This window comes from Saccopteryx bilineata, chromosome 4, assembly GCF_036850765.1.
Source record: "Saccopteryx bilineata isolate mSacBil1 chromosome 4, mSacBil1_pri_phased_curated, whole genome shotgun sequence".
NCBI classification, from domain to species: domain Eukaryota; kingdom Metazoa; phylum Chordata; class Mammalia; order Chiroptera; family Emballonuridae; genus Saccopteryx; species Saccopteryx bilineata.
This window is the reverse complement of record NC_089493.1, coordinates 290,891,472-290,913,266: the sequence shown is the minus strand read 5'-3', so window position 1 is coordinate 290,913,266 and position 21,795 is coordinate 290,891,472. Positions and strand designations below refer to the sequence as shown.

The window sequence follows — 21,795 nt, the reverse complement described above, 5'->3', positions numbered from 1 at the left end:
GGGACTTCATCTGGGAAAGAGTGAATAAAAGTTATAGAAGTTTCTAAACCTGCTTGAGATGTGCATGTTGGCCACTGATTACAGTGCTGGGGGATAAATACAGAATAAAACCTTGTAGAGGTATAGCTGCACTTAACAAATTGGAGATGGATGGCTATATCAGAAGAGATGACAATTGAGTTGGGTTATTTTTAAAACAAATGGGAAGTCGCCTGACCAGGTGGTGGCGCAGTGAATAGAGCGTCAGACTGGGATGCGGAAGGACCCAGGTTTGAGACCCCGAGGTCACCAGCTTGAGTGTGGGCTCATCTGGTTTGAGCAAGGCTCACCAGCTTGAGCCCAAGGTCACTGGCTCGAGCAAGGGGTTACTCAGTCTGCTGAAGGCCCGCGGTCAAGACACATATGAGAAAGCAATCAGTGAACAACTAAGGTGTCATAACGCGCAATGAAAAACTAATGATTGATGCTTCTCATCTCTCCGTTCCTGTCTGTCTGTCCCTATCTGTCCTTCTCTGACTCTGTCTCTGTAAAAAATGAAACAAAAACAAATGGGAAGTCACTAGAAAAGAGTTTGGGGCCTGAGGTGAGGAAACAGGGCCATTTGGGGTAGATGGAGCAACAGAGACATGGCTGAGTGGAAAAGCTCTGTGTGTTTAGGGTAGTTCACGGAGGTGAAAGCTGTGAAATGTGGAAGAGCATGGCTTTTACCAGGCAGCAGGGCTGATTTCTGTGAAGGCAGCTACTCCAGGAAATGTTTTTATTTAATTCACGAGGAAAGGAGCTTTATTATTACCCAGGGAATTATTTATCTGCATTCTGCATTGTTTTTAGTGACAAATTAAGTGAGCTAGCAAGGATTTACTTACATAACTTAAATTTTTTTAATTTATTTTTTATTGAGAGGACGGGAGACAAAAACAGACTCCTACCTGTGTCCTGACTGGGATCCACCTGGCAGGCCACTAGGGGGCGATGCTCTGCCCATTTGGGGTGTTGCTCTATTGCTCAGCAACTGAGCTATTCTTAGCGCTTGAGGCAAAGGCCACAGAGCCTTCTTCATAGCCTGGGGCCAACTCGCTCCAATAGAGCCATGGCTGAGGGAGAGGGTGAGAAAGAGAGAGAGAGAGAGCTCAAAAGGGGAAGGGTGGAGAAGCAGATGGCTGCTTCTCCTGTGTGCCCTGACTGGGAATTGAATCTGGGACATCCACATGTTGGGCCCTCTATCACTGAGTCAACTGGCCAGGGTCAAGTGTCTTATTTTGAGATAATTTTAGAATTGCAGAAATATAGCAAAAAGAGTACAAGAAGGAGTTCCTGTAAACTCTTCTCCCATAGAAGTTTATTTAAAAAACAAACAACTCCCACCCCCAAACGGAAGAAGCAACAACAACACAACCACCACCTGCAGTAGTGAAGTCTTCCCAACTTGTGGCCAGTGATGCAGTTAAGTTTTGTACCTTCTTTGTTCTAGTGCTGTTTGACAATTAAAGTGGGTACTGAGGCAAGAAGAAAGTCTCTGCCGCCTTTTGATTTTGCTTAGTTATTTTCCTAATAGAAAAAGTATTTTGGACTCTGGAGTATTTGATAAATATAAAAAGACAAGAATTACCATCATCTGATTCAACCTTTAATATTTTGGTTTGTTTCCTTTTAGTCTTTACTTATTAAATATGGTTGAGATCACACTATAAATGCAGTTTTTTCTTCTGACTTTTCCAGTTAACTTTATAGTATAAGTGGTTTTCCAAATCATTAAACACTTTATAAATATTTACAGTGGGTGTATAATATTGCATTACACAGCTTCTTGGGCATAGATTGTTCCAGTTCTTGCCATTGTAAATAATATGTGATTTATGTTTTTGCAAAAAGCTTTTTCTTTAGTTCAGAAAATTGCCTTAGGCTAGATTCCCAGAAGGGCCCAAGGGTATGAAGATTAAAAAAAACCCTTTTATATTAAAATATTTTTAGATTTAGTATGAACACTTTTAAGGTACGTCATCAGATATTTTCCACAAAAGTTATGCCAGTTTATTCTTCCACCAACTGGAGATAAATACACTCTTCATCATGGGGTGGTCTTGAGAAAAACATTGCACATTTAATAGGTTAAAGAATGACTCTGGCCTGACCTGTGGTGGCGCAGTGGATAAAACATCAACCTGGAAATGCTGAGGTCGCTGGTTTGAAACCCTTGGCTTGCCTGGTCAAGGCACATATGGGAGTTGATGCTCCCTGCTCCTCCCCCCTTCTCTCTCTCTCTCTCCTCTAAAATAAATAAATAAATAAATAAATAAAAATTAAAAAAAAAAAAAAAAAAAAAGAATGACTCTGCTTTTTTGTTCCTGAATATCTTTTTTATTTCTGGGTAGGGAAAATTATCAAGTTAGATTTTATTTTTGTCTGTTTATAGGAGACAGACCCCTTACGCTTACTTTATTAAAAATTTTTTTTTAGGGACAGAGAGAGAGAGAGGGATAGATAGGGACAGACAGACAGGAATGGAGAGAGATGAGAAGTATCAATCATCAGTTTTTTGTTGCGACACCTTAGTTGTTCATTGATTGCTTTCTCATATGTGCCTTGACCGTGGGACTACAACAGACCAAGTAACCCCTTGCTCAAGCCAGCGACCTTGGGTCCAAGCTGGTGAGCTTTGCTCAAACCAGATGAGCCCACGCTCAAGCTGGTGACCTCGGGATCTTGAACCTGGGTCCTTCCACATCCCAGTCCAATGCTCTATCTACTGCACCACCGCTTGGTTAGGCATGCTTACTTTTTTTTTTTTTTTTTTTTTTTTACAGAGACAGAGATAGACAGGGACAGACAGACAGGAACGGAGATAGATGAGAAGCATCAATCATCAGTTTCTCGTTGCGCGTTGCGACTTCTTAGTTGTTCATTGATTGCTTTCTCACATGTGCCTTGACTGTGGGCCTTCAGGAGACCAAGTAACCACCTGCTGGAGCCAGCGACCTTGGGTTCAAGCTAGTGAGCTCTTTGCTCAAGCCAGATGAGCCCGCGCTCAAGCTGGCGACCTTGGGGTCTCAAACCTGGGTCCTTCCGCATCCCAGTCTGACGCTCTATCCACTGCGCCACCACCTGGTCAGGCTAGGCATGCTTTTTAATTTTTATTTCATTTTGGGGCGGGAAGAGGGAGAGAGGGAGAAAGATGAGAGATGAGAAGCATCAACTCATAGTGTGTCACTTTAGTTGTTAATTGATTGCTTCTCATATGTGCCTTGACCTGGGGGTTCCTGCTGAGCTGGTGACCCCTTGCTCAAGCCAGCGACCTTGGGCTTTAAGCCAGTGACCATGAGATCATGTCTATGATCTTTTGCTCAAGCCGGTGACCCTGTGCTCAAGTTGGTGGGCCTGCGCTTAAGCCAGAGACCTTGGGGTTTTGAATCTGGGTCCTCAGCATCCCAGGTCAACTCTCTATCCCAGGCCACTACCGGTCAGGCATGCCCACGTTACTACTATTTAATTGTTCTCTATTCTTGTTTTAATGTATTAGAAATGGTGCCCTAACATTTTTTTCAGTCTCATGTTTTTTTTTTTTTTTTTTTTTACAGAGACAGACAGAGTCAGAGAGAGGGATAGACAGGGACAGACAGACAGGAATGGAGAGATGAGAAGCATCAGTCATCAGTTTTTCGTTGCGCGTTGCAACACCTTAGTTGTTCATTGATTGCTTTCTCATATGTGCCTTGACCGCAGGTCTTCAGCAGACCGAGTAACCCCTTGCTTGAGCCAGCGACCTTGGCTTGAAGCTGGTGAGCTTTTGTTCAAACCAGATGAGCCCGCGCTCAAGCTGGCGACCTTGGGGTCTCGAACCTGGGTCGTCCACATCCCAGTCCGACGCTCTATCCACTGCGCCACTGCCTGGTCAGGCATGTTGGTCATTTTTTAATTGTAGTGCAATACACATAGCATACGATTTACCATTTTAAATATATATATTTTAGATTTTATTTATTGATTTTTTTAAAGAGGGACGGAGAGAGAGAAAGAAAGAGGGAGAGTGAGAAAGCAGGGAGAAGTGGAAAGCATCTACTTGTAGTAGTTGCTTTCTGTATGTGCCTTGACTGGGCAAGCCCAGGGATTCGAACCGACCACCTCAGCTTTCCAGGTCGACACTTTATCCACTGTTCCACCACAGGTCAGGTGAAATTTATCATTTAAAAATGCACAGTTCAGTGGCATTAATGTATATTCATCATGCTGTACAGTCATTGCCACTCTCTAGTTGTAGAGGTTTGCATTGCTCCAAAGGAACCCTGTACCTGTTCACCCCACGAGTCCTTCACCTAACCCTTGGCAACCACATATCTTTCTGTCTCTGTGGATGTGCTTATTCTGGGTAGTTCACATAAATGGAGTCACGTCCCCTCAGTATTTTTTGAAGCAGAAAGAAAAGATGGATTAGGAAAAGTTTGAATTGAATCTATATATTATAGTTTGAAAATTAACAATCCAGCTATGGCAACACTCATTTAGCATATTTAGTTGTTTGGGATCTTCTATTCCTAGTTTATGGTTTTCAGTGGACAGGGGCTACAGGTCTTGGATAAAAAAGGGACCAAGACTGGAGAAGTTTGGTGGTGCTTGGAAAGTGAAAGCTAAGGAAATTACAGCACATTTCCAGGCTGGGACTAGACAGGGAATTGCTGGAAGTTAACCTTTATAGCAGGTGACTTGGAGAACAATGAGATAAGGTGCTTCCCTGTGTCATCAAAAAATAGCAACAGTGACAACAAATAGCCAGCCTAAAAACTAATGACTAATTTGTGCAAGTATCTAGTAAATTAGGACCTTAGGAAAAGTCTGAAATTTTGCCTTAAGAGTAATAGTGGCATTGGGGATAACAGGGACTGTTTTTGTGCTTTTTAAAAACATTTAATTTATATTGGATGTAGTTTCAAATATCATATGTACAGAGTTTCCCTACTGTTTTTCAAAGTTGTGTAGTATTCTGTAGTATGGATGTTCCTTCTTTAACCAATCTTTGATGGAAATTTAGATGGTTTCCAATCTTTTGTTTTATAAACCGTGTTGACCTGAAGGTCCTTTTTATGCATAAACTTTTGGAGGAAAAAATTGGTAAAAGTGTACTCGCTGGGTGAAGTTGTCGATGCATTTAAAATTTTGATAGATATTGTTAAGTCACCCTCATCAAGGTGGCACTCGCTTATGCACTTACCGGCAGGATCTGAGAGAGGAGGAGGGAATTCTGTCCCTGCATGCAGCACGATGCTAAGAAGCCCAGAAAGAGTGACCGTCCCTGCTAGGGGTCATAACAGTGGACTTCACGGCGGTAGTGACATTTTCAAGGAGTGACATTTTAATGCACGGATAGGATAGGAGTTTTCCAGGTAGAGAGTGTTCTAGACAGGGGAGGTGGCACGTGTGAAGACAGGGAAAGGCTCTGCGGAGGGAAAGTGAGGAGTTGGGCCTGGCACAGGATGGGTGAGTACACTAGTTGAGGGATTGTGGGGACAGTGAAGTTCAGGTGGCAGGCTAGGGCCTGGTGATGCATTGATTTGATCACCCAAGTGGTCAGGTGGCAAAGACCCTGGTGGTGTTGAGGGTCTTGTGGTTAAAAGATACTTGGCTGTGGCAAGATAGGTCGGTTGGTTAGAGCATTGTCCAGAAGTGCCCAGGTTGCCAGTTCAATCCCCGGTCAGGGCACATACAGAAACAGACTGATGTTCCGTCTGTCTGTCTCTCACTTTAAAATAAATAAAATAAATATTAAAAAAAAAGCCTGACCAGGTGGTGGCGCAGTGGATAGAGCATTGGACTGGGAATCAGAAGGACCCAGGTTCGAGACCCCGAGGTCGCCAGCTTGAGTGTGACCTCATCTGGCTTGAGCAAAAAGCTCACCAGCTTGGACCCAAGGTCGCTGGCTTGAGCAAGGGGTTACTAGGTCTGCTGAAGGCCTGCGGTCAGGGCACATATGAGAGAGCAATCAATGAACAACTAAGGTGTCTCAACAAAAAACTGATGATTGATGCTTCTCATCTCTCTCTGTTCCTGTCTGTCTGTCCCTATCTATTCCTCTCTCTGTCCATGTAAAAAAAAAAAAAAAAAGGAATAAAGCTACTTGAGGCCCTGGCCAGGTGGCTCAGTTGGTTAGTGTTGTACCAGTGCGCCAAGGTTGAACAATAAATTGATGCTTTGCTCTCTTACTCTCTGTCTTGTTTTCTGTCTTCCTCTCTCAAATCAATTAAAAAAAAACCATGATGTTTTATTAAAAAAAAAAAAAAGATGCTTGGGAGAATTTACAAACCAGTTTTTCAGCAGTCATTTATTGCCTGAAAACAACTTTCTATGTCTAGACTTGGAAGCCGAATGGTAAAGCTGCTGGAGGGTGTCAGCGGGAGGTGGTTCAGCGCAGGGGCTTGCTGTGCTCTGCGGGCCGTCGGGTTTCTCGGTGGAGTCGCACAGGCTGGGTCTGGGAGTGTCCAGGCACTGGAGTCCCTGTCCCCCACCTCCACTACGTGAAGAGTCTCTTAAATATTGGGGTTCTGTGATACTTCTTTCTGAAAAAAACAACAACAAAAAAGTAGTTTTTGATAGGTTAGATCCTGGACCTAATCCTAAACCTGTGTTGTCCCATAAATACATAAATAGAAGCCTGGAGGATGTGGGGTGCCGTTCTTTTTAATTTTTAAAAAATTTATTTATTGATGAGAGAGGAAGAGAAACAGAAACATCGATTTGTTTGTTCCACTTAGTTGCACATTCACTGGTTAATTCCTGTGTGTGCCCTGACTGGGGCTGGAGCCTGCACCCTTGATCTACCTGGACAGTGCTCTAACCAGCTGTGCCACCTGGCCTAGGCCTGTGCTGCCATTCTCATGGTCTCTGTGTGCAGTGCTGGCAGGTGATCTGTATATAAAAATGAAAAGGAACACAGCATTCCTGGGATTTTTTTTTTTTTTTTTTTTTTTTTTTTTTTTTTTTTTTTTTTTTTAGAGAGGAGAGGGAGACAGAGAGAGAAGGGGGGGAGGAGCTGGAAGCATCAACTCCCATATGTGCCTTGACCAGGCAAGCCCAGGGTTTCGAACTGGCGACCTCAGCATTTCCAGGTTGATGCTTTATCCACTGCGCCACCACAGGTCAGGCATTTTTTTAAAAATTTTAATTTTTTTTTAGCATTCTTTGGATTTTTTTGAGCATTTAGTTGACTATGTGGGATTTTTATTTGATTTCTTCCTTTTTTTAATTAATTGTTTTGTGGGAGAGACAGAGTCAGAGGGACAGATAGGGACAGACAGGAAGGGAGAGAGATGAGAAACATCAATTCTTCATTGAGGTTCCTTAGTTGTTTATTGATTGATTTCTCATATGTGCCTTGACTGGGGGGCTACAGCAGACCAAGTGACCCCTTGCTCGAGCCAGTGACCTTGGGCTTAAGCTGGTGAGCCTTGCTCAAACCAGATGAGCTCACACTCAAGCTGGTGACCTCGGTGTCTCGAATCTGGGTCCTCCACATCCCAGTCTGACGCTCTATCCACTGCACCACCACCTGGTCAGGATTCCTTTTTTTTTTTTTTTTTAAAGCTTATTGACTCACCAGTGAAATATATAATAAAGTTGAGAGGGCAGAGCAAAGGATTTACATATATTGTGTCTACTTCTCAGAACTCTCTGGTGAGGGGGGAGTACTGTTGTAAGTCCATTTCGCAAGTGAAAAACCTTGAGGTTCAGAGAGGTTGAGTAATTTGCTCAAGATCACAAAAATCCTAAGTGGTAAAGTCAGAAATCAGCTGCAGATCTAGAGCCCACACCCTTCACAGTTCCACTGGGCCAACGATTCACATTAAGGCATTCCCAGGATAGGGAGTAGCCAGCCATCTGTACAGTGGAAGGGTGCAGGTGGAGTGGTATGGAATTTCTGGTCCTTGGCCATGCTCGGTTGCCCATTCCAAAGGAGCAGAGCTGGGTTTCAGAGTGAATCAAAATAGCACTTGATTGGTGTCCCATTCCTTTTCCCTGTATTCTATCTAGCAGTATCTTTTGGGAACTGTGTGAAGGGTGACAAACTTGTTTTGTGGGGATTGAAGGCCAATGGAAAACTCCATTTAGAGTCACTCCTTCATTTGCAGGGCTGTAGAGAGGCCAAGGTTCCTATTAGGACCTAAGTACCCGTTTCTTTTCTCCTGTGCACCTTCCCCCCACACACAGACAAACAAACAGCCACCTTTCTGCCTTTCTAGCCCAGTGACTCCAGTGGGCTGGGGGAAGAGAATCATGTACAGTTTCGATAATACAATATAGTTTTCTGTATTGTAGAAGTAATAGCTTTTTTTTTCTTTTTTAGAAGTCATAGCTTTTTAAAAAATCATTATTTTGATTACCAAGCATACTATTGAAAGTAAAACTTAAAATTGGATTGACAGAAGTGCTCTGCAGACCCAGAACACACAAAAGGCTCTGGCTGCACAGTTTGTGGTCATTGTCCTCTATGTTGTGGGGACCCCCCCCCCCCCAGCCAGGAAGAGTCACTCACTTCCTCCTGAACATAGATCTCTGCTTATGTAGCACCAGTCACACTTTTTGCATGGTAACACCATCAGAGGTCCCCTCGTAGCAGCTCTCATGGGCATAACTGTGTATGTTATGTGGTATATGTGAGCACCCTTTGGCAGCTGGTAATGAAACTTTGGGGACCTTTGAGTAATGTGGCTGATCATGAAATGACAAAATATTAAGGGGGTGCTGGGTATATGGAGAGAGATAAGGTGGTGACAGCTTAGGAGGCTTTGCCTTTATAAAAGTAAACCCAAACATGGAGTGTGGGTGAGAGAAACTTGTGCTGTGGAAAGTATGACTAGATTAGCTTATCACTTGCATAGTGCTTTATAATCAACACACATGGAATACCAAGGATGCTCTATGACAGCAGTTCAAATATGTATTTTCCGATGGCTTTAGGCGACCCCTGTGTTTTGGTCGTTTGACCCCCCGCCAGGGTCGCGACCCACAGGTTGAGAACCGCTGCTCTATGAGCTTGCAGGAGTTGCCCGGAATCACAGGCTGTTCTCAGTGGCACCAGGACTAGCTCTCTAACCTGTTCTTTTCTTTGCCTACTGTGCTGTGACCAAGTGCCTCTCAGTAGGGACACTGATTCTCACGAAGCCTGTTAGTTCTCTCAGTGCTTGTGCAGAGGACACCCTTGCTGTGAACCCTCATTCCTGCCTTGCTGCACATTTAGGGGGTTGTTACCTGCACCCCAGGTGGGAGCAGTATTGGAGAACATTTTTCTGGGCTTTAGCTCCCTGCTCTCATCTTTTTCTTCCCACAGGAGTGATTTGTCCTTGTCTTAGTTAATGAAGGGTGCACTGGGGAGAGCCTGACACCATTGACCCACATCTGCCAGCTGTGTGGGCGCTGCATCAGAACACTGTCCAGCTTTGTGCTTGTACTCTGTCACCTGCTTACCTCAGGAGGAGCTTGTCTTCCTCTGTATCCTGCCTTCCTGTTGTTGCTTGGCCTGGGCGGTACGGTCAGGTTCATGGTGGGAAGGAGGCATTACATTGCAGCTTTGCCAGTATTGGAGAGGACGTTTGACTTTGATCTGCACGTGCAGCTGGATAGTACCTGCGGGAGAGAAAGGAAACTCTTTTGTTTCTCCAGATTCCAGCAGTCTGTTAGAGTCTGGTGATTCTTACCAAAGACAAATCAGTGTTATTATAACTATTATTTAAAATGTTAGTTCTGTCCGGGAATCATTTAGGACGAAGATGGTATGGTTTTTACAAGACTTGCTCTCAAACAGTTGGAGTTGATAGCAGCAGCTGAAATGAAATGACTTACACAGGAGCTGTAGTGTTAATTGTGATTTTAGATTTCCACCATGAGTTTACAGTGGTCCATTAGTTTCACACGCATCGATTACCTGATTTCATCCAATACAAGGTAATGCCAACTCAGCCTTCTTTCTTAATAGCCCTTGGAACAGAACTCCTTGGTGCTGCACTAGGAGGCAGAGGACTCAGGTGGCTCTGCTCAGTGACTGTCCTGGAGTAATAGCTGGTCCACTTTGGGCAAGAGACTCTCTGAGCTTCGTTCTCATTTGTCAAACAAGGTTGGACTTGCTGTGCTGTAGGGTTTATTTCTCTCTGAAGAGTCAGTGATCCTGTTTTAGGAATTCTTGGTTCCGTGCCTCTTGTTAATGTGCTCAATAAGTATCTTCTGAGTTCAGTTGACTAGGCATGCGGATATAATGTTTCATCCTCCTGGGATGTGTACCTGGGAAATACAGGCAGATGGGATTGTGAAGAGACACTATTCTTGGCTATGTTACTCATTTATTTTAGACAGTTTCTTGCAGAAGAACTATTTTTCTCATTTTTTTGGCTGTACAATTAAAGCCTTCTGACTGGAATATAAATAAGTATATAAATTATATGTATTTTAGCTCCTAAGTGGGATATGGTAGTTGCCCAGCCAGCAGAAGCAAAAATTTTAATGTCTAGATTACTTAATATCATTTTTCAGAAACAGTGCGTGATGTTAAAGTAATCTCCTTTCTGTTCTCTCCTTTCCTCACTTTCTCTTTTCTCTCTGTCTTTGTCTGGCTAGTTTAGAACAGGGAGGAGCAAGGTGGAGGGTACCAACCCATCAGATGACATTATAAAACACTTTTTATTCGGAAATAGTTTCAAACTGATGGAAGGATTGCAAGGACTGAGTAATACAAAGAACATTCTTACATCCTTTACCCAGACTGACCTATTAATATTTTACTATTTGCTTTATTTGTGCTTTCAGCTTATACAGTTGACCCCTGAATAACATGGGGTTTAGGGGCCATTTCACTTCTATGTGGACTTTTTTTAGTAAATAGGAAAATTTTTTGGAGATTGGTGACAGTTTGAAAAACTCATAGATGAACTGTGTAGCCTAGAATTACTGAAAAATTAAGAAAAAGTGAGGTATGTAACGAATGCATATATACGTTTTTCTCATGATTTTTTTTTTTCAGAAACAGTCAGAGAGAGGGATAGATAGGGACAGACAGACAGGAATGGAGAGAGGTGAGAAGCATCAATCATCAGTTTTTCGTTGGGACACCTTGGTTGTTCATTGATTGCTTTCTCATATGTGCCTTGACTGTGGGCCTTTAGCAGACCGAGTAACTCCTTGCTTGAGCCAGCGACCTTGGGTCCAAGCTGGTGAACTTTTTGCTCAAGCCAGATGAGCCTGCACTCAAGCTGGTGACCTCAGGGTCTCGAACCTGGGTCCTCTCTATCCCAGTCCGATGCTCTATCCCAGGGGTCTCAAACTCAACTCAGCATGTGGGCCACAGAGCAAGATCACAGCCATTCGGCGGGCCGCACTAGGTCTACAAAAGGCAACTGTTACGCAACACCTTTCTCACTGCAGTTGAAAACAAAAAAAAATCAGTACAAAATTGTTCGGCGGGCCGCATGCGGCCCATGGGCCACGAGTTTGAGACCCCTGCTCTATCCTCTGCGCTACTGCCTGGTCAGGCATGGTTTTCTTAATACTGTCTTTTATCTAGCTTTATTGTAAGATTACAGTATATAGTATATTTAACATAAATATATGTTAGTTGATTTTGTTATTGGTAAGGCTTCCGGTCAACGGTAGGCTATTAACTTTTTGGGGAGTCAGAAGTTATGTGCAAATTTTTTTTTTTGAGCAAGAGAGAGGAGACAGGAAGGGAGAGAGATGAGAAGCGTCAGCTTGTAGTTGCATCACTTTTTAATTGTTCATTGATTGCTTTCTCATATGTACCTTGACTGGGGGGTCCAGCTGAGCCAGTGACCCCTTGATCAAGCTAGTGACCTTGGGCTCAAGCCAGTGACCTTAAGCTTTAAGCCAGCAACCTTTGGATTCAAGCCAGTGACCATGCACTCAAGCTTGTGAGCCTGCACTCAAGCTGGCAACCTCAGAGTTTCGAACCTTGGTCCTCAGAGTCCCAGGTCAATGCTCTATCCAGTGCACCACCACCAGTCAGGCATATTTGCAGATTTCTAACTGTTCGGGGTCGCTGCCCCTATCCTCCACATTGTTCAAGGGTCAGCTGTATGCCTCTACCCCATTCTCTGCTCTGTTTAACCTTGACTCTGCCTCTCTATCACAAGCTGGCCGAGGGAAATCCCATCTGGGGTGTGGTGGGACTGCTATCAGGAGACCTGGCTTGCTCCTTACTACTGCTGTGCACTTCGGAGTGAGCCATTCAGTGTCTCAGGTTTCAGTGACTGTGCTTCTGAGTGCTGGACTCTGAAGGTCCACTGGTTTCAGTTTGCCTTTAGAGAAAGGGAGATGTCTACTTCATCATGATGTGTTTAGATTTGTTTTGTTTTTGTTTTTTTTAAAGGACAGTATCTGCAGTTTGAGACACGAGTGACAGAAAAGATGGGAAGGCTTGTTCTGAATATTGTTAACTGGGGCTTCCTTGGTGCACTTTCCTGTTTTGTGGTGTTTGGAGCTAACCTCAGCAGGGGGAGATGGGTGTCACGTTGGTTCACACTGTGTGGTATTTTAAGCCTGGTAGTTCATCTCATACTTCATATGCACATCTTAAGGCCAAAGAGATTTTTTTCCTCATCTGTTTTCTTTGCAGTGGTGAAGAGTAGGGAAGAATGAGAGCATTCTTTGAGAATTTTAGACATCCACAATAATCCTGTTAGTTTACTGAGAAAGTTTATATGAGATTGAATTTCTTTGCTTACGGCATCTGTTGTAACACATGAGGTATTTTTGCATACTTTTTAACTTTGGTCAGAAGCTTTTCTCAGAAACCTTTATATACAAGCAAATAGAGTAATAAATATGCCACAAGAATATTTGAAAGGGACTCTGGGATGCTAGTCCTCATTTTTGGGGGTTTGGTATGAAGTAGGCCATGAACCTGAAAACAGGAGGCCCATGTGATTAACCTCCTTGTAGGATATGTAAATGTGGCTCTTGGAAAAGGTGGCAAAAACTTAATTGTATCTTTAAAAAAGAGTTATTTTTCCCCCAATAACAATTTTATAAAAGGTTATGCTTTAGAGAGGGGTATTTTAGACCTGGTTAGGTAGAAACATTACAGAGTCAGGGTCTGCGAAACTGCTATTCAGATGCTTTATTTTAAGGGACAAAGCACTGTATGACCCACCTGTAGTCTTAGTGGTTTTTTTTTGTTGTTGTTTATTTTTTAGCTAAATTATTAGCAGTCTTTTTTTTGGGAAAACATTCATTGAGTGCATGTGAGCAAAGGTCATTGTGATCAGAGACCCTAAAGGGGGAAATTTAAACAGTCATGTGTCTTGAATTTAGAGGAATTACTAATATTCCTGAGAAACCAAAAGTGATACTCATGGTCTACTTGTTCCTTTTGCTATCTTGAATTTGGTTTAAAAATTTTGAGCACCATTCCATACTGGATGGTATAGAAAGTACAGGTGTAAAGGCAGTCTCTTTCCAGACAGTTCATGTTCTGATACTGTGAAGCATTAACAGTTGCAGGTAGGACTTCAGTTCCTACTCTGTTCCTGGCATTGTGTTTACTCTGTGCTTACATCAGGTACTTTATTTATTCCTCAGACCATCCCGTGAGTTAGGTTGTCTTGTTATCCCCCTTTGTGCACAAGAGGAAGAAGAGTGACAGATTACATAACTTGGCCAAGGTTGAGGGACGTTCTGATTTGAACCCAGGGAACCGGACACCAGAGCCTGTGCTATTTATTTATTTATTTATTTATTTATTTATTTATTTATTTATTTTCTGAGCCTGTGCTATTTAATTGTGCCATTCTGAAATGGACAGAGAACAGTGCCATGGGCAAAATTCAGTGGTACTAGTTACAGGACAAAGATAGACAACACAAATAGAGAAAGGATCCTTAGTAAGAAATTGCATCAGGGTTGAACTATGCATTGCACACCCAGGAACAAATGCAGGATGGCAATTTGCTTATGAGACCGTGAATATTCAGACTGAGTGATGGCTTCCGGTGGTGAATAATGGTGAATCAGGCATGCTTTTCTTCTTTCCTCCTAGTAAACTGCTCTGCATTCTTCAAAATCCAAAATATAGTATCATCTCTTTGGAAGCTTTCTCTGTTTCCCTCAGACTTAGTTCTTATTGGGCTCCTGAAATAGTTTATATGTATGTCACTACTATAGGATGTAAACTAGCATATTCTACTTTTTTATTCATAGATTTTACCTTTCTTGCCCCTTTAGTCAAGGACAGTTTTACTCATCTTCGTATCTCAGGGGCTAAATGCAGTATCAGTTACTTTCTCAGTATTCAGCTTTTTTGTTGAATGAATAGCTGAGTTTCTCAGATTTAAAGATAGGTATAGAATAATTGTGGCAGAAAACCTGTATTTATGAGACTTTATCTGGTGGTGAGGTAGAGATTGGATTGGAATTGGGGAAGCTGACATCGCGGTGGGCAGGTAAAAGAAATGCTAGTCCTCTGGGCAGGAGGTGGCTGGGGCCTGGCAGAAGCAGTGGTGAGGGAAAGGTCCAGATAAGAACTAGTGTCACGTAAGCCTCAGACCTGAGGACATCTGATGTGGGCATAGAGGATTTGGGAAGAGTCAAATAAAATTTCAAATTATGTGACCCTCTCCTTTTAAACTTTTCTTATAGTTGATTAGGTGATTATGGATCTTGGTGGACTTGTAGTTTCACTATGAATGAGTTGGTAGTGTAGATCTCGGAACGGCCGAGCCATGAGCTGTGCAGTAAACGGAGCAGACAGCATTAAGGCAAGCACAGTTGGAACCTCTTCTATGTTGCAGATTTTAATTCTTTCTGGGACAGAGAAGTTTGTTTTATTTGAGAGATTTACATGGCTCTTCAAGAGTATATTCTGAACCAACTTTAATTTATTATCCTGCCCAAGGATTTAAATTTGATAATTGAGTTAAGCCAAGTAACTACTCGGGAAGCGTAGGTTTATGAGATTATAATTCTGTGTTGCCACCCTGGCATCTCTGAATACAAATAGGTGATGGTTCCTAGGAATGTAGGAGTCCCTTGCTCAGACTTGACCTGCAGGCTAGCTGCCGGCCCCCAGATTGCTTTAATAGTTGGGCTATGAAGTAACCCAACTATTAGTAGAGGAAAAACATAATTTCTAAGTTCAGAGTCTGAAAATACCAACCTGAATGTTAAAAATAGGTATAACATTAAATTTTTTATAATTGTGAAGGTATATTTACAGAAACGTGCACAAATCATAATGTAAAGCCATCATTCTTGTGTAACTCACAATTCAGATTAAAGAAAAAGAATATCCCAACATCCCAGAGTCCCTCCTTCCCCAGTAACCGCTATTCTGATAACACCACCACAGATTTGTTTGGCTTGTTTATGAAGGTTAACATTAAATGAATAACGAAGGATATTTTGTCTTCTTTTCACTCAACATTGTGTTTGTGAGATTTATCCATGTTGTTGCATGTATTTATTTGGAGCAGTGGTTCTCAACCTTTCTAATGCCATGACCCTGCAATATAGTTCCTCATGTTGCGGTGACCCCAAACCAAAAAATAATTTTGGTGGCTACTTCATAACTGTAATTTTGCTACAGTTATGATTCGGAATGTAAATACCTGATATGCATTATGTATTTTCCGATGGCTTTAGGCGACCCTGCTGGAGTCGCGACCCACAGGTTGAGAACCACTGATTTGGAGGGAATAAATAAGTAGCAGTATTTATTCCCTCTTGTCTTACAGTATTCTGATGAATATCCATTCCACTGGTGATGAACATTTAGGGTCTTTTGATTTTTTTGGATATTATGAATAATGGTGCCTGCTGTGAACATTTATGTACTTTCCACCCTTTTTTGGGAGGGGGATACGAATTTCTGTTGGATATTTTTATCAAGGAGTAGAATTGCAGGGTCATAAAATGTGAATATGCTCAGCTACAAAATGGTTTTCCGAAGTGGTTATAGAGTGTGTACTCCTGCCAGTAGCAGGGCATGCACGGTCCAGTTGCTCGCCATCCTCACTAACGCTTTTGACTGTCTTTTGAATTTTAGCCATTTTGGTGGCTGTGTAGCACTGTCTTGTTTTTTTTTGTTTTTTTTTTGTTTTTTTTTTTGAGAGAGAGAGAGACAGAGACAGGAAGGGAGAGAGATAAGCATCAACTCATAGTTGCATCACTTTAGTTGCTCATTGATTGCTTCTATATGTGCCTTACTGGGGGGTGTTAACCGAGTCAGTGACCCTTGCTCAAGCCAACGACCATGGAATTATTCAGTGATCCATAGTCAAGCTGGCGACCTCAGGGTTTGAACCTGGTGACCTCAGCATCCTGGGTTGATGCTCTGTCCATTGCACCACTGGTCAGGCAGCACTGTCTTGTTTTTAATTTGCATTTGCCTGATGGCTAGTGAGGTTGAGCACTTACTTTATGTATAGACCTTTTGAATACTTATTTATAACTATTTACTTGTCAAAAATATTGAGTTCTTTTCCTTATTCATTTGAACTCCTCCCTTGACCTCCATAGGTTCTATCTATGACTTTAAGCAAAACAATGTATTGAATATAAAGAAACCAATTTTACCACAGACTAATTATATAAACGAGAGTTAAGTTATACCCATCTCATCACTGTTGTAACAGAAGCGTGGTATTTCAGGACCTGCTGTACTCTGCTGACAGTTCTCTGGTGCCGCCTATATTGAAAATATCATCTCCCATTTCATAGCTTTCTTTTACACTCTTTGTTATGACATCTGATGAACATTTCAATTTATCAATATTTTCCTTTATGGTTAGTGCTTTTATGTGTCCTGTCCAAGAAAATTTTTCCTACCCCAGGGTCATGATGTTCTGTATTCTCTTCTAGAAGCTCTGTTGTTTTACCTCTCACATTTTCTGTCTATAATCCAAGTAGAATTTTTTTTGCATTAATGTCCCACTTATTAGTTGGAAGCTAATCTTATCTGTCCTTAGCTCTTCAAGTTCTGGCCTGTAAAAACCCAAGCACAAGGTGGGAAGCAGCTGGGTGTGTCTGAGTCTTCAGCGTTCTTCATAAGTTAGGGCAGTATATGAAAAGCTTTTGGAAATTGAGATATGGCACTTGTTCTTTGTTTCATGTTCTTTGTCTCTGTTACTTGAAAGTGTATTCTGCGGGGAATATTACTAATTTTTACTTGCCGTTGATTCCTTAACCTGCTGCATTGTGGATTCTGGCTTCATCACCTGCTTAACAGGCTTCTTGCCAAATGGAGGGAATTTTATAGTATCCTTCAACCAATTGTAGGCCTTGAACATCTTTTTTGTCTTTACATCTCTATTCTGATTGTTGATCTTGGAAAAGTCTCAGTCTCCTTTCCTTCTAGTTTCATTTTGAAATCCAGTTAGCAAAGCCTTTCAGACTTTGAAACGATCTGACCATTTCTATTGTTTTGTCTTGTGTTCATTTGGTATCTAAGACCAAATAAAAATGATAGCAGACATAACTAGGAATTAGATAACTCCTTAGAGCTTTCATAGATCATTTAATTTGATCCTCATAAGACCCTGTGAGGTAGGATATTAGTATTGCAATTATAGCAGTGATTGAAATGCAAACGGCACATTATTTATTTGTTTTAGTTGAGAGACACCAGATTTGGTTGAAGAGTTTCTTTTTTCATGAACTATCATTTGGTGGGAGCATGCATCCTGTGGCCCTTATGGATACTTTTGTCTTTCCACTTTCTGCTCGAATGTTAGCTTTTTGGATTGGAGCAGGGAGGGAAGGGTGGATGGGACTGGGAGTGGAGATGGAGTTGGATTCTCCGGGGAGATTGTCAGGAACTTGCCCCAACAGCCTTGAATGCAGGGCCAGTAGTTGTCACGTTAACAAACATCTGCTCTAAGAACCACAGTGAAATAAACCTTGTGGTTGATTGCCTGAATTTGATGAGCTCAGGTTTTTTCCAGGATCTACTCTTAAAATAATTTACTATAAGTTAAAAATTATAGAACAGGCCCTGGCCGGTTGGCTCAGCGGTAGAGCGTCGGCCTAGCGTGCGGAGGACCCGGGTTCGAATCCCGGCCAGGGCACATAGGAGAAGCGCCCATTTGCTTCTCCACCCCTCCACCGCGCCTTCCTCTCTGTCTCTCTCTTCCCCTCCCGCAGCCAAGGCTCCATTGGAGCAAAGATGGCCCGGGCGCTGGGGATGGCTCTGTGGCCTCTGCCCCAGGCGCTAGAGTGGCTCTGGTCGCAACATGGCGACACCCAGGAGGGTCGCAACATGGCGACGCCCACGATGGGCAGAGCGTCGCCCCCTGGTGGGCGTGCCGGGTGGATCCCGGTCGGGCGCATGCGGGAGTCTGTCTGACTGTTTCTCCCTGTTTCCAGCTTCAGAAAAAAAAAAAAAAATTATAGAACAGGTGTTACTTGAAGATATGTCTTAGTTTTCAGGAATCCCTTTTGGCTCCAGAAGAACTATTGATTTATTTTAACTGAATAACAGCTATCTCTTGAGTTAATATTTTTTATAAGTTACTTTAACGTGAAATTTTCCTTTGACATGTTTTTAAAAGATTTTATTGATTTTTAGAGAGAAGAGAAAGAGAGAGAGAAGGGGTGGGAGGATTGGAAACAGCAGTTCATCGTAGTTGCTTCTCTATGTGCCTTGACCTGGCAAGCCTGGGGTTTTGAACCAGCAACCTCAGCATTACAGGTGGATGCTTTATCCCCTGTGCCACCACAGGTCAGGCATCCTTTGATTCTTTTAAATCCTTTCTTTTAATTCTTTTTTTTTTTTTTAATTAAGTGAGAGGTAGGAAGGCAGAGAGACAGACTCCCGTATGTGCCTGACCGGGATCCACCCGGCAAGCCCCCTAACGAGCGATGCTCTACCCATCTGGGGCCACTGCTCTGTTGCTTGGCAACTGAGCTATTTTAGCACCTGAGGCAAGGCCAAGTGCCATCCTCAGCGCCCGGGGCCAACTTGCTCAAACCATCGAGTCATGGCTGTGGTGGGAGAAGTAGACGAGAGAGAGAAGGGAGAGGGGGTGGAGAAGCAGATGTTGCTTCTCCTGTGTGCCCTCATTGGTAATTGAACCTGGGACTTCCACATGCCAGGCTGATGCTCTACTGATGCGCCAACTGGCCAGGGCAGCAAATTCCTTTTTAAAATGAAATGGTATACCAAATCAATTTATGCAATAGACTAAAGCATTCTTTTTAAAAAATATATATTTTAGAAATTTGAATTTATAGCATTTACTTTTTTGTTTGTTTGTGAGAGACAGAGGGACAGACAGGAAGAAGCATTAATTCTTCGTTGTGGTACCTTAATTGTTCATTGATTGCTTCTCATATGTGCCTTGATGAGGGGGTGACCTCATCAGCAGAGCGAGTGACCTGTTGCTCAAGCCAGTGACCTTGGGCTTCAAGTCAGTGACCTTTGGGCTCCAGCCAATGACCATGGGGTCATGTCTATGATCGTACGCTCTAGCCAGCGACCCTGCACGCAAGCTGGTGAGCCCATGCTCAAGCCGGCGACCTTGAGATTTTGAACCTGGGTCCTCTGTGTGCCAGGCCGACACTGTCCGCTGCGCCACTGCCTCGTCAGGCTGTAGCATTTACTCTGAAAGCCAGTGAATAAGAACAGTGGGGCTGGTTTGATTAACACAAATAACCTGAAATGGATTTAAAAAGCTTGTAGTCATATTTTAGTCTCGCATTCTAGTTATTTTACATTTGAAAAAATTGTGTAGTTTTCAATAAAACAGCTTAACTTGCAATCCCAGGCTATTTTTCAGTTGAAGTGATATATTGGTTTGAAAAGGTGTAGAGGGCTGATCTTTTATCAAAAATATAAAATTCAGACGAGAAAATTTCCCATATTCACAAGTGTTAAAACTACTGGTTTTCATCACTCAGCATGTCACAGTTCAGGTGTCACTGCACAGCCATCACACGTGACCGCCAGGGGAGGGACAGCGCGTGCCTGGCACTGCTTGGGCGTGGCCCCTGCGTACTGTGTAATGTGCCTGCCTGTGCTTGATGTGGACGGGCTGGGGCAAGCCCGATGTAGCTTCAGTAATTAGTATTCATTGTCAGATGGGCTGGTTTACCCACAGAGCTGGCCCAAGTTCCTCAGTCTCCTCAAAAGTCACTTACCAAGTGGAGGCCTCCAGTAATATACATTTTGATACAGAACAGTTTGTGGACTTGTTTTAAAAGTTTCTGTAAGTCCCCTCTCTCTGTGGGGACAGTGGAGAGTGTGGGAAAGGGAGGAGGGGAAAAGTAGGTAGGAAGGTGGGAATTAAGAGATACTGAAGCAGCTCGGAGATAGCAGCCTGACAGCTACAGGGGGCTAGGTGAGGGAGGTGAGGGAGCAAATAAAAGGGACAGAAAAATGGAAATTAAGCAATTAGAACTGTTATTGGGTTTTGATCATCTCTGGGTAGATTAATGCCATTGAGGATTCAGAAATGGTTTGGGAATGCTCCCTTTTGGCAGACAAGTTGTGTTAAAGAGCATTGACTTAAACTCTTGCTGCACTGAGGTCCCATACTTCAGTGAGAGAAGAGAAAGTGGGTTTGGGCTCCATATGGAAGAGGGGGAGGGCGAGCAATGGGGTGTTGGGTCCCCCTCTTCCCTCTCCTCCCCCTCCCCCTCCCCTCCACCTGAGCCATTTTGCTGAGAGTCTGGTTCTCTCTGTGGGTCTGTGATGGGAGGTGTGCTCTAATTTTGAGTTCCTGCTCAGCATGGCTCTTAGCTGCATCTTAATCTCTGTTGACTGCTCATGTGACATTGAGAGTTGACTGGGTGGGTGTATGACTCTTGAAACACCTTCACAAAACCCCAAGAATCCATGCAGCATTTTAACTACAGTTCTCTGAATCAGAATTACCCAGATATGGGACAGATGTATTGTTGATGGATAGTTGGTAGAGAACCCTGATCTTTTTCCCTTAATGCCTTTACACTGCCTGTTCAGTCAGGGCCATGAGCTGTTAATTGGCTTTCAGTGTTTCCAAAATTAAATTTTGAATTATTTGCTCCCTTTTTTTTTCTTGCATAAATAATTGAAAATTAATTGCATAGTAGCATGAATTTATAGAGTGCTAGAACTTTGGGTTTTGAGCCATTGGAAAATTCCCTTCAGTTTTTCTGGCTTTTATCATGTATTGGAAGAATGTTGAACTAAGATGTTTTCAAGAAGTGAATTACTGTTGCTGTTGAGTGTGACCTGGAAGGAACTGAGGAACAGTAAAAATAAAGATACTGTTTATTGATACAGGTTTTTTCAAATTCTTTATTAGGCATCTGAAGAAACCTCCCTCAGGGCATTGGAAAGTCTGATGACAGAGTTTTTTCATGACTGTACAACCAATGAAAGAAAACGTGAGATAGGTAAGTGAAGTGTTGAGTTGTAAAAAGTCATTTATCACGGACTCATAATGGACTTAGTAGGGAGGAAGGAGTTGGAAGCCTTGGCTGGTCAACCCTGCATGCTTCTCCCTGAGTTCTTGCTGTTTTTGCTCTGGTTGTGCTGGTTGTTGGCTGGGAAGGTCTGCACACCCAGCTGCAGAGGTTTTATGTATATATATATAGTCCATGGAGCCACTGCGATCCAGGGATGGGTTTTCTTTCCCTCGGCTGAATGTGGGAAACCCTCCTCCTGATTTGTTCTTGATTACAGCAGGGTTGAATTTTATAAGAAGACTGTGACTTAATTAAAAAAAGAAACACCTCATAAAAGTATCAAAATGGACATGTTTTTGGTGTGTAGAACCTCACTTAATGCCCAGGGACCCTTTATCTAGTATTACCTCTGGAGGCTTCTTG

The 21,795-nt window shown here is 42.8% G+C and overlaps 1 protein-coding gene across 4 annotated transcripts in view; it reads left to right on the top strand.

Moving 5' to 3' along the window:
• XPO6 (exportin 6) overlaps positions 1 to 21,795 on the top strand; it is a 122,283-nt gene that overhangs the window by 15,582 nt on the left and 84,906 nt on the right. For 3 of the 4 annotated variants that reach the window (XM_066275509.1, XM_066275507.1, XM_066275506.1), the window contains exon 2: positions 21,270 to 21,360. The exons of the other annotated variant lie outside the window; for it this stretch is intronic. Coding sequence is in view for 2 of the 3 variants with exons in the window: in XM_066275507.1 (XP_066131604.1) it covers positions 21,270 to 21,360 (91 nt within the window). In the remaining variant the exon portion in view is untranslated. The remainder of the gene's footprint in view (positions 1 to 21,269; positions 21,361 to 21,795) is intronic. 4 annotated transcript variants of the gene reach the window in all.